This window comes from Monosiga brevicollis, genomic scaffold (genome assembly GCF_000002865.3).
Source record: "Monosiga brevicollis MX1 MONBRscaffold_11 genomic scaffold, whole genome shotgun sequence".
NCBI lineage: Eukaryota > Choanoflagellata > Craspedida > Salpingoecidae > Monosiga > Monosiga brevicollis.
Genome location: NW_001865048.1, coordinates 379,583 through 389,822, shown reverse-complemented (window position 1 = coordinate 389,822; position 10,240 = coordinate 379,583). Strand labels below are relative to the sequence as shown.

General features: G+C 55.5%; 3 protein-coding genes across 3 annotated transcripts in view; 2 read left to right on the top strand and 1 right to left on the bottom strand.

Moving 5' to 3' along the window:
- MONBRDRAFT_32529 (uncharacterized protein) overlaps window positions 1-2,825 on the top strand; it is a gene marked incomplete at both ends in the record, with an annotated part of 7,415 nt that extends 4,590 nt beyond the window's left edge. The window contains 3 exons of the mRNA XM_001746148.1: window positions 8-183; window positions 401-482; window positions 657-2,825. Coding sequence (XP_001746200.1) covers window positions 8-183; window positions 401-482; window positions 657-2,825 — 2,427 coding nt within the window. The remainder of the gene's footprint in view (window positions 1-7; window positions 184-400; window positions 483-656) is intronic.
- A 976-nt stretch (window positions 2,826-3,801) lies between these two features.
- Window positions 3,802-7,024, bottom strand: MONBRDRAFT_25688 (uncharacterized protein; the record flags this gene model as incomplete). The annotated part of the gene is made up of 12 exons (XM_001746001.1): window positions 3,802-3,974; window positions 4,108-4,396; window positions 4,480-4,805; window positions 4,952-5,007; window positions 5,114-5,208; window positions 5,299-5,430; window positions 5,521-5,599; window positions 5,723-5,833; window positions 5,925-6,019; window positions 6,125-6,222; window positions 6,393-6,662; window positions 6,841-7,024. 12 exons carry the CDS (start codon window positions 7,022-7,024, stop codon window positions 3,802-3,804), a joined length of 1,908 nt encoding a protein of 635 aa, XP_001746053.1.
- A 995-nt stretch (window positions 7,025-8,019) lies between these two features.
- MONBRDRAFT_32528 (uncharacterized protein) overlaps window positions 8,020-10,240 on the top strand; it is a gene marked incomplete at its 5' end in the record, with an annotated part of 5,817 nt that continues 3,596 nt past the window's right edge. Inside the window, 7 exons of the mRNA XM_001746147.1 lie at window positions 8,020-8,121; window positions 8,260-8,356; window positions 8,523-8,578; window positions 8,734-8,802; window positions 8,922-9,014; window positions 9,089-9,148; window positions 9,351-9,425. Coding sequence (XP_001746199.1) covers window positions 8,020-8,121; window positions 8,260-8,356; window positions 8,523-8,578; window positions 8,734-8,802; window positions 8,922-9,014; window positions 9,089-9,148; window positions 9,351-9,425 — 552 coding nt within the window. The remainder of the gene's footprint in view (window positions 8,122-8,259; window positions 8,357-8,522; window positions 8,579-8,733; window positions 8,803-8,921; window positions 9,015-9,088; window positions 9,149-9,350; window positions 9,426-10,240) is intronic.

The following is a 10,240-nucleotide window of genomic DNA, read 5'->3' as shown; positions in this document are numbered from 1 at the left end:
CCGAGAGAGAGAGAGAGAGAGAGAGAGAGAGAGAGAGAGAGAGAGAGAGAGAGAGAGAGAGAGAGAGAGAGAGAGAGAGAGAGAGAGAGAGAGAGAGAGAGAGAGAGAGAGAGAGAGAGAGAGAGAGAGAGAGAGAGAGAGATTTAGAGAGGAGAAATTAGAGAGAGAGAGAGACTTTTTTCGGTTCAAAAATTTCCCCCAGAGATTTCCTACCGGACCCCTTTTCTGCGAGACCCCCTCCTCCTTCCTCCTTCCCCCTCCTCGCGCCCTTCCCTCCGCTCTCTTCCCTCTGATCTTCTAGCTTGCTCCTCCTCCTGCTGCTGTTCTTGCTGCTGGGTGGCGGTGGTGACACACACACACTCCTTCTTGAGTGACTCACTTTCCCACTTCTTTGGCTCAGTTTTGGTTTTCGCTCGCCCCACCTTGCCTGCATCTTTTGGTTTGCTCTGCTTGAGGCAACTGCCCGGTCCTTTCCCGTCGGGGTCAGGTTGGGCTCGCGCCTTGGGTTTTAGGCTTGAGTGAGTGATTTGATCTATTCACTCAGAGGCAAGACCTCAAGGATGGATTTTCGTGAGGGGTCTTGGCCTTGGAAGGTGGCGTTGGGGTCGGCCTTGGCGACCGCCGTCAGCTTTGCCGCGTGGCGGCGTTATCATCAGCATTTAAACACTCTGGGGTCTGAGATGCAGCCCGAGCCCGCCTCGCAACAGCCCCCTTCCCACAAGAGAGCCTTTGGTGTCTTGCCGGCCTCGGACAGTCTCGACGCCCGCCAACGCCACACCCCGCGCATCTGCTCCGCATCCAGCTCAGCCGGGGCTCGGCCTATGGAATTGCCCCCAACCCATCATCGCTACTCCTCGGTGGGCCGAGCCTCTTTGGATATCGAGCTACCCTCCCCCTTCCCAAACAACACCGTCTGCCCCGTGGTGCGCCACGCCAGACCACAACATTCCCCAATCTTGTCCGCATCTTGCAGCCCAGTCACCGTGAACCGCAACGGGAACGGGGACGGGGACGGTGACGGCATTGATGCTGCCATTTCACCCCGTGTACCAGAGCCCGAAACAAGCTTTGCTCAACGAACCTTGCCTCTCGCAGCCACGCCCCTCGACTCTTCTGCCTCGCGTCGCGCCGTTTGCCCCCACCGACTTTTGCTGGCCCCCACCGTGCAAGGACCCTCCTCGTCGCTCCAAGGGCCGAATTCCATGACTGCCGTCCACAGCGAGCCATCCACCAGCCCTCATTCCGAGCTCATTGACCCACCCCTCTCCCCAACTCGCCCTGACGAGCCCAGTCTAGCTCGAGCCCCTCCCTCGCGGCCTCGTTCTGCTTTCATGCCCGTCTCACAGATCGATTCATTCGATGTGGGTGACATGGACGTTGCTACCGACAACTTTGACAACGCTTCGGACGTGTCTTCGGATCTCTTGTCGCCCGTGCACTTGGCATCGCCACCCAGCACCCCCTCGAAATTCTCCAGCCACGACACAAATACCTCCCTGCCACCCAGTAGTCCTCGAGCCATGACACCGCTCGAGCAAAGCACTACTACAACCAACCCTGACGTCCCCGGCTCCCCAAAGCTGCAACAGAGTTCCGTCTGGTCTTTGCTCAACTTGGATGCAGACGCACCGGCCTCGCCTCAACCCCGCCGCAGCTCCATCTGGCCTGCCTCTAGCGAATCACTTGTTTTGGCGCAGTCGCGGCGCACCTCCTTGCGACGTTCCCCAAGCAATGATGTTGATTCCCCGCAGTCACGGCGAAATTCCTTCAAGCCTGCGCAGTCGCCTGGTGGTTCCACCTTTGCTGGATTTGTCCAAGCCTTGAATGAAGCTGTTGCGCACCGACGCCTTAGTAACAGGAGCCCAAGCAACGTCGACGTCAGCAGCACGACAGAGGCACCCACCGCTTCAACGCCCCTTCGCAAGTCGCGGTCCAAAGGCACCACTGCCTCAGCCACCACCGCTGCCTCACCTGTGGCGGCGGCAAACAGCCCGATACCGGATATCGCTCTTCCCCCTGGCCATCCGGGTCTCAGCGTCTCACAGTACCTGGATGGAAGTCGCGATGTCGTCGGCAGCTCCACACCCATCTCCGCCAACGCGGCTGCCCGTTGTCCGTACGCACATAAGCTGACGAGTGGTGAATGGCCTTCCCCAGCGGTTGGTGCTTCATCGCCGACCGGCGCAGCATATGATGGTATTGGCAGCAGGCCGCAATCGGAGGCTCTACCTGCTCACGCTCACGCCGCGCTCTCGGCCTCTCAGTATCTGGACCAGAGCGAACTAGATTTGGCTGACCTCTCTTCAGACAGTATCAATGCCGCCAACCCAGTGGAATGGTCTGACGCGGAGGACCTGCCTGATTTAGATGTGAGTTGGCGCTCAACCGCTGGGCCTCGCCGCTCAAACGTAGAGGCTCCGGCCTGGCGCGAATTGGATGGCACCGAACAAGTGCAGCGCGTTGCCGACGTTGCCGCTTGGGCCGCGCGATCTCGTGAAGGCTATGCGTGCCTCGAGCGCCTTTTTGCTCCGACCGACTTGACCTGGGGTTACGTGACGGCAGAGGGCGTGCCTCGTTACTTGGAGCAATCTGTCCCCAAGGGCCACCGCCTCTGTAGTGTTCTGGAGACGCATAACAAGGGCGATGCGCAGGTTGCCATTTTGGCGCCCGTCACACATGGCCTGCCCATGACTGTACGCGGGGCTCCCTGTCGCCTCATTCGCCTCAACGGGGATCGTTTCGCGGACATTGGCGCACATCTGTGGGACGGTAGCCTTGGTCCCATCTACTATTACATTGAACCCCTCAATTCTCGCTTGCGTTGATTGTTTTTCTATCATGACTTCCTGCGATATGTCCGTCCTGTTGTTATTCATTATTTACACGAGTAATTGAGCAACCCAACCCTTGGTGGTGTCTTCATCTGTTCTTGAGGCATTGGTTGGTCAAAAGGGATTTCAAGGGAATGTTTCAATCAGACAAGTCATACTGGATCTACTTTGATCCAAGACCTTGGTGACTCTAAAAAAAAAAAAAAAAACCAAATCAAACGAAATGCGAGAGGTCGAAGGGAGGAGAGTAAAAGAAAACAAGAGCCCAAACAACAAATCAACATCAACAACAACGATCATCACAAGACAGACTGGCGAATTGAAGAAGGAGACCACTTGGCCAACGGTTCTTCTGCTAGCTACGTGCGAATGTAGTCTCCACCAATGCGAGTTTTGAGGCGTTGAGGTAGAGCAACTAAGAGAAAAAACAAAGAAGAAAGAGGGAAAGAAAGAGGAAAAAAAGAAGAAGAAGAAGAAGAAAAAACAAACAAAAAACCGAAGAGGATACAGTTAGAGAAGAAGTCAAACGAAAAGCAGACCATCCACACCGATCCATCACATCAAATGGAAAAGGAGAAAACACAGGCAACACGTAGAAGACAGGCAAGGCAAGAAGTGGACTGAAGAAAAATCAGAAAAGAAATGAAAGGGGAAAGAGGGGAGCAATCACAAGACCGAATCCCAACATGTTCACGACGTTCAAGGAGGGAGGGGCTAAAAAGGTAGAGAGTGAAAGGACATGACAGCCTGAGGTAGTTGACAAAGGCGGATGGTGATCGGGGGCATCCGTACTGCAGATGTCAGTCAGCTTCATTACGCATGGCGGTTGCCCATGGGACCGGCGGGATCAACTTCTCCGAAGAAAGCGCTGTGTCGATTCGCCCCACACATGAGATTGCCCAGCTCAAAACGCAGAGCCGGCGTCACTTTAGAAGAGGGGTTGGGGGATTGGTCGGTGACACGGCAAGACTTACGAGTAAGGACCCGCAGATGATGGGTAGGAAGGGGAAATGAGGTGCTGAGGTGTTTGCAAGGGCATGGGTGCCGCTGAGGGTGAGAGGAGACCGGGATTCAGCAAGTGAGCTGCGGTACCCGGGCTCAAGGGTGAAATTGGTGTTTGCATAGATGCTTGCATGCCCATGCCTATGAGATCCAAGTACAATCCGAGAGCAGACATGAGGGAATAAGCTTGAAAAAACAAAAACAAATCGGAAAACAAATATAAAAGCAACAAAGGTGGACATGTAGAAGATGGCCCCTGATGTGTTGTACTGACCCATCATGGGCAAGGATGGATGGCGACCGGGAATGCCCATTTGTGGGGCCGTAGCAGGTAGAGAGCCATAGCCCGCATCCAGGGGCATGTGCATGTAGCTCATGTCACGCGGGCCAGCGTGTGGAAGCACATGGCCGGCATGCATGTTGCCCATATCAGCGTGAGCGGGACGGCGCGATTGCTTCTTGAAGGACACTTGCAGGTCTCGTCCATTGTAGCGCATATTGTTGAGGTTGCGGATTACGTTGGTGGCGTCGGCATTGGTTGCTACCGTGATAAAGGCATAACCCTGAAACAAACCGACGTACAGGTTAAGAGAGGAGGGTGATTGAAGCGCCGAAGGAGGAAAAACAAACAAATGAAGAATCGCACCTTGGAAGAGCCCGTCTCCTTGTATCGCACAATGCTGGCAGAGCGCACGTTGCCATACTGGCCAACTAGAGCAGTCAGATCCTGCTCGGTACACGCAGGAGGAAGATTGTAGACGAAGAGGCAGATGCCCTGGTCTGAGATGGCTGAAGGTGGAATCATGCCCAGGTGGCCCTCGTCGGGGGCCATGCTGCCCAGAGGGTGAGGTGGCATGGGCTGAGGCTGAGGCTGAGGCTGTGCCTGAGGTTGATTCGGGGCCTGCATCGACATGCGCGCCGCAAAGGGCTGTGCCGGTGGCGAGGTTGGCGGATGGTAGGGCATGAATCCACCTAACGTTGAGCGATATGCCGCCAAAGAGGCTGCGGAATGGGTAATTGGCGAAGATCACGTGAGCCGCCGGAGCCGAGGCTGCAGCACGCAAAGCAAACAAGAGCTAGAGAGCAGAGTGTTGGAGAAGCAGCCGAGGGAGGCTCACCATAGTGATTCATGGTCGCCTGGACGTGCGGCGGAGGCGGGGCGGCCGCACGCGATCTGAGCATTGGCGAGCAGTTGCCGTGGGCGGGATGGCAGGGATGAGCGACGAGCAATGGCTGTGACTTTTGGTTCCGGGCAACCGGGCTCGCAAGCAACGACAAACTTTGCATTGTCCGCAAACTTGACCACGAGCGGTGTAGTGCAGCCTTCAGGGGTCACGTTGTTGAAGCGCTGAATAGCATTCTCCGCCTCCTTGTGCTGCACATGGCAGAAGCGAACAACAAATGGGTTACGAAAGGCGCGTGCGCGCTGAAGCCGAGGGGCAGGGGCTGGGGCAGAGGGACAAACTTGATCAAAGCGCACAAAGCCCACGCCCTTGGGAGTGCCATTGCGGTCATAGAGGACGCGAACGCTGATAATATCGCCACATGAGCTGAACATGTCCGTCAAGGATTGCTCGTTGATGGTGGTGGGCAAGCCCTGGCACGAAAGAAGTGAATGGGCCGGCATTGATGAGGGGAACGCGATTGACGAGAGAAAAGACGAGATTGAAGCAAGCCGCACTCTTACCTTGATGTAGAGATTGGCATTCGTAATGGTTGAGCTGGAGGGGCGAGCAAAGCTGACTTTGAGACGCTTGTTCTCAATCCTAAGCATCAAGTAAAGGGCAACCATTGTTCAGTGTGAGCCCGGTCAAGTACACAGGGGCCTGGGCCAGGTAGTCAACTAGAAACCAGAGGGCAGATACAGTGGGCTCAGCAGACACACGTACTGAAACTCGTTCAGGGCATCAGCAGCCTTGGTAGCACCGTTTTCGTCTTCGTACTCAACAAAACCGTAGCCAAGACTCTTTCCCGTGGCCCGATCATACATGAGCTTGCAGCTAGGTTGGCGGAAAATCAGAAAGTTGAGATGGACGGCTGAGTGAGAGGCAGGGGTGGTGTGATGAGCGGGTCGTGGGAGGAGCGTCAAACCTTTTCAAGGCACCGTAGGCGCCAAAGAGCGCACGCAGGTCGTCTTGGGAGAAGCTGTTTGGGATGTAATTGATGATCAGGTTGGTCTTGGAGACCTAACATGTACATGTGTGATTTGCAAAGGGAGGTGAGGGCAAGCATATTTGGGGTTTGTAAGGGTGCGCGAGCGCGTGGTTCAAGGGTGGCCATAGAGGACAGACCGGGGCTTGGTTGAATTGACCGTTGGACCCATTGCTGGTAGGCGAGGACGCATCACCTGCGTCGTCCTCGTCTTTTCCCTTGAACGGTGGGATGTCATCTTGGAACACAGAGTCAACGAGCGACGCAAGGCCGGGCGCGTGAGGTGTGAGGTTGAACAGGAAAAAAGTAGTCGGGGAAGGGTGTAGCGTGACAGGACGAGGCGAAACATCATCGCAAGAAAGGCACATCTGGCCGACAAAATAGCCAGGAGGGCGTGGTGGGACGTACAGCCGTGGTGAGTGGCATTGGAGGTGGGGGCCGGGACTGATCCAGCAGTAGGGGCCGAGGGTTCACCAAATCGACCCATGGGACGGGTGGCTTGGTGGGTAAGGTCGGGGATGTTGAGGGGCGGGGGCACGGGTCGAGCCGAGCGACTTGAGGCGCTCGAGGTGGAGGACACATTGGTCCGAGCGCCGGGAATGGGAGAGCCAACGATTCGTTGCTGCTGATGAGAGGCCAGACCTTCAAGCGAGAGGGCTTGCAGGTTACTCGTCACTTCTGCAAAAGGATGATGAGATGACGGGGGTGAGGGCTGCTGACATCGTGCACGATGGCAAGACCTGTCATGTCGCATCTGCGTCGCTGGCGGACTGTGCCTTCGTTGCCCAAAGAAGGCACGGTACGAGTGTGCGATTTTTGAGCCTTGAGAGGCTTTTTGTCATTGCTGAGAACATACCGGCATCGGCAGCCATGTTGCTGGGTCGGTCGAGGCGTCGAGAATAACCGGGCCGGGCTAAGATGACGAGATTGGAATGTAGGGGCAGCGGGAAAAGCGATAAGGACCGCGATCGAACGGACATGATCAAAAGCCAGCATGGGAAAACAATCAAGCAGGCGCCCACCCCCAGCCTAGTATGCATATGCGTCTGAGCCCTGAGCTAGGGATTGGGGGCAAGGCGGCAAATTGCCTTCTTGAGGCTCGCGCACTGACCTTTTTGACACACGAGCGGTCTGTGGCCCTGTTTGCTTTCCTTGCCAAAGCGGACGCACCAGACGTTTGCCACCGTCTGTAAGCGCAACCCAGAGCGCTTGGCATCCAGCACACGAGCCAGTCACCAACGGTACCACCGCACCGACTTCCTACACCGATCTCAGCCCCAGTCTCTGATCCGTCCAGGCAAGCCACTGACAGCATCCGTCTCCCCGTCTCTCTCTCTCTCTCTCTCTCTGGTTCTTAGTTCTTGTTTTGTCTACAAATATGTGTGTGTGTGTGTGTGTGTGTGTGTGTGTGTGTGTGCGTGTGTGGTAGACAAAGAAATTTGTTTTCTCTCTCTCTCTCTCTCTCTCTCTCTCTCTCTCTCGCTCACAGAGTTGTGCTTCTTTGGTTCTTTTGTGCTTCTTTGGTTCTTAGGGGGCGGTGAGGGGCTATTGCTGGTGGTGCTCGGGACGTGGTAATGTTTCTTTCCAAGTTTGAGGGTGATGGATCGGGCAGCTTGTCGTGTACGGCGGGTCGGCCAACAAACTTTGAGCGCGGTCCGGCCATCGTCACAGAATGAAGAAAAAAAACACTGCTTGCATTGCCCAACGACGCACACCTTGGATGTTCAGGTGGTCAGTCGCATCAAGTCAAGAGGCATCACGGGATCAAGCCTACCAAGACCTTGGGCATGGCAGTCGTTAGATGTACGTCGTTGACAAGGACTAATAGTGAGGTTGCCCATGACGCCATGCCGTAGATACCGCCACCGGCACCGGCACCGCCATTTCCACTTCCGTCTCCTCCTGTCACCAAAGGATGGATGACAGCTGGTAATGACAATCTGCTACCAACTGTTATACATCACCGGCCTTTCATTTAAAATCTGACAAATGGTCCCACTGTCACACTTTTTTTTTTCGGATCCGGGGGCTCAAGATGGAGGGCGACGGCGTGACCGAGGGCCAGGGCTTCGTGCATGTTTTTGTGGCCTCAGAGGCCCCAGTGGGTATGCATGAAAAGGGCACACGCTATTTGGAGGTATGCTTTTCTGCCAAGGAATGCCTCTCTTCCCGCTTGACACACTCAAAGCGATTGTATGCTTGAGCAAATGTCAGTCGGCGATTCGCTCAGCTGTGGGCACCTGGCCGGGCATTGGTATGAACATGTCAACGCTAGCTGCAATCGGTCAAGCGCTGGTCTCAGCAAAATGCCTCAATTGCCATCAAGCTCTATGAAGGGGCCGAGACCAAGGCAACCGTGGTCGATTATCCTTGTATGTCTCCTCAGACCCCTTGGCCATGCCGCCAGCCTGCCGTGTTTCCAGGCTCGCTCAACTTGCCAGCTCTTTTCCCATCGTGGGCTGAAGCGTTGCCAAGTTGCCAAGCTGAGGTCATGGCTGGGCTCACAATCACCCAACATGATGTTTGCTTGACTTTTAGCCTTGGACCGGTTGACCCTCTTTCATGAGCAAGCCGAGCCCCTGATTACGGATCGCGTCAGTGCGCTATTCTTTCTTGCACCACCCTCATGTCCACCGCCAGCCACCAAAGGGCCGGGCGTTCTTTGCAGTTGGATCAACGCTGAAAGGGGCATGGCTATGGTCTCATGTTAGCATGTATGTTGAAACTGCCGTTGTCCGGAATTGCACAGAGCTTTCTGCAGATCCTGGACACGATGAATGATGGCGGGTTCAAGCTCAAGCGAACCGTCTCTGGTCAGGTCAGTTGATCGGGGATGGGTTTTTCGGCGTGCTGGCAACAAGTGCACCCTTATTCCCGTCGCAAAGGCACGTCAGTGTGACTCATGACTGTACTTTTCCATACCCGTGGCTCGCACAGTATTGTGTCTGTGAGCTCGGCACGACACTGGAGCGATTTGAGGTGCACCTCGTCACCCTGACTACAGGAGCCACGACCAAGGCCTGCCTCGCCGTACGTGCACCGTCCAAGGCCGGCAGTTGTCCAGCCTTTTCTGGTCGTCTCACACAGTTGGGTTGTTGCTTTAGGTGACCGGCACGGCGGCCCAGGCTGACGAGCTAGCCGCGGCCCTGGGTCAATTCACCGGTGTACGTCGGGCTGCTGCTCTATCCGCATGTCTTCTTCTTTTTTTTTTTTCGTACCACTTTCTTTGGAGTGGATCATTGCTGCTGCTGTCACGCCCCTTTCCTGGCATTTCTTTTTTTTTTTTTTTTTGGGGGGGGGGGGGGGGGGGTGGGGCGCTCCAGCCGTTCTCATCCGTGGGTCACTCGTGCGTTCCGGTCTGTGCAGATCAAGCTGATTCGAACCCATGAGGCGCCCTGGTCCGTGGATAGCTTGGTGCTTCGGGAGCTCATGGTGGCTATTGTGCGCCGTCACCTTGTTTGAAAGGGCATTTCCAGCTCTCGACCCATCCGTTGCCACTGACGGAGCAGGATGTCCAAGGGCGGCTGGGTCAATTATATGAGAATTGTGCTTGTTAAAACTTTTGAGTGGTGATGTGTGATAGTGACTGCGTTCGACGACTGGCCACTCTGCGAGTCTTCCAGTCTGATCGAGTCTCGAGGGAGATTTTGGCACATTGCCAGCAGCGAATCTGACATTTTCTTTCTTATTGATACGTGCTCGGCAGGCGACCGACACCCTCCCCATCTGCTCCCCCACTGCACATGTATACACTTGGGACGTTCGACACCCCCCACCATCCTGAATCAGGACTCTCTCATCTTCAATGCGCATCATGATGGGTGATAACGTGTGGGTGAAGTTGGCTTGGGAGTGAGATCAAGTGACTTGACGTCATTTCAAAGGAGGAGTGCGGCGGTGTTGTCGAGGCAGCTGGGACGGTCGATGGGAGCAGCGGCAGAGCAACAATGAATGGGTAGATGGCGGCTGGGATAGAGGGGCCGGGGGTGGAGGGGGCTAGGTGCGTCTACAGCTGACGTGAAAAACCTGCTCCACACAGCACCTGGCAGTATCAACGAGGAGTGCAGCAAGATACACAATTAACGGCCGAGTGCAAAAGAAGCAGACGGGAGCAGTCTGGCATCCAGTCGGCACGCGGCGCAGGCTGTACATGTGCCCTGAAATGCAATCGCTTCAGCACGATAAGGCACACACGGTGGTGTGGCTTGAGGAATTGGTAGTCGATTGCTAGTGCACTTGAGAAATAACGAATGCGT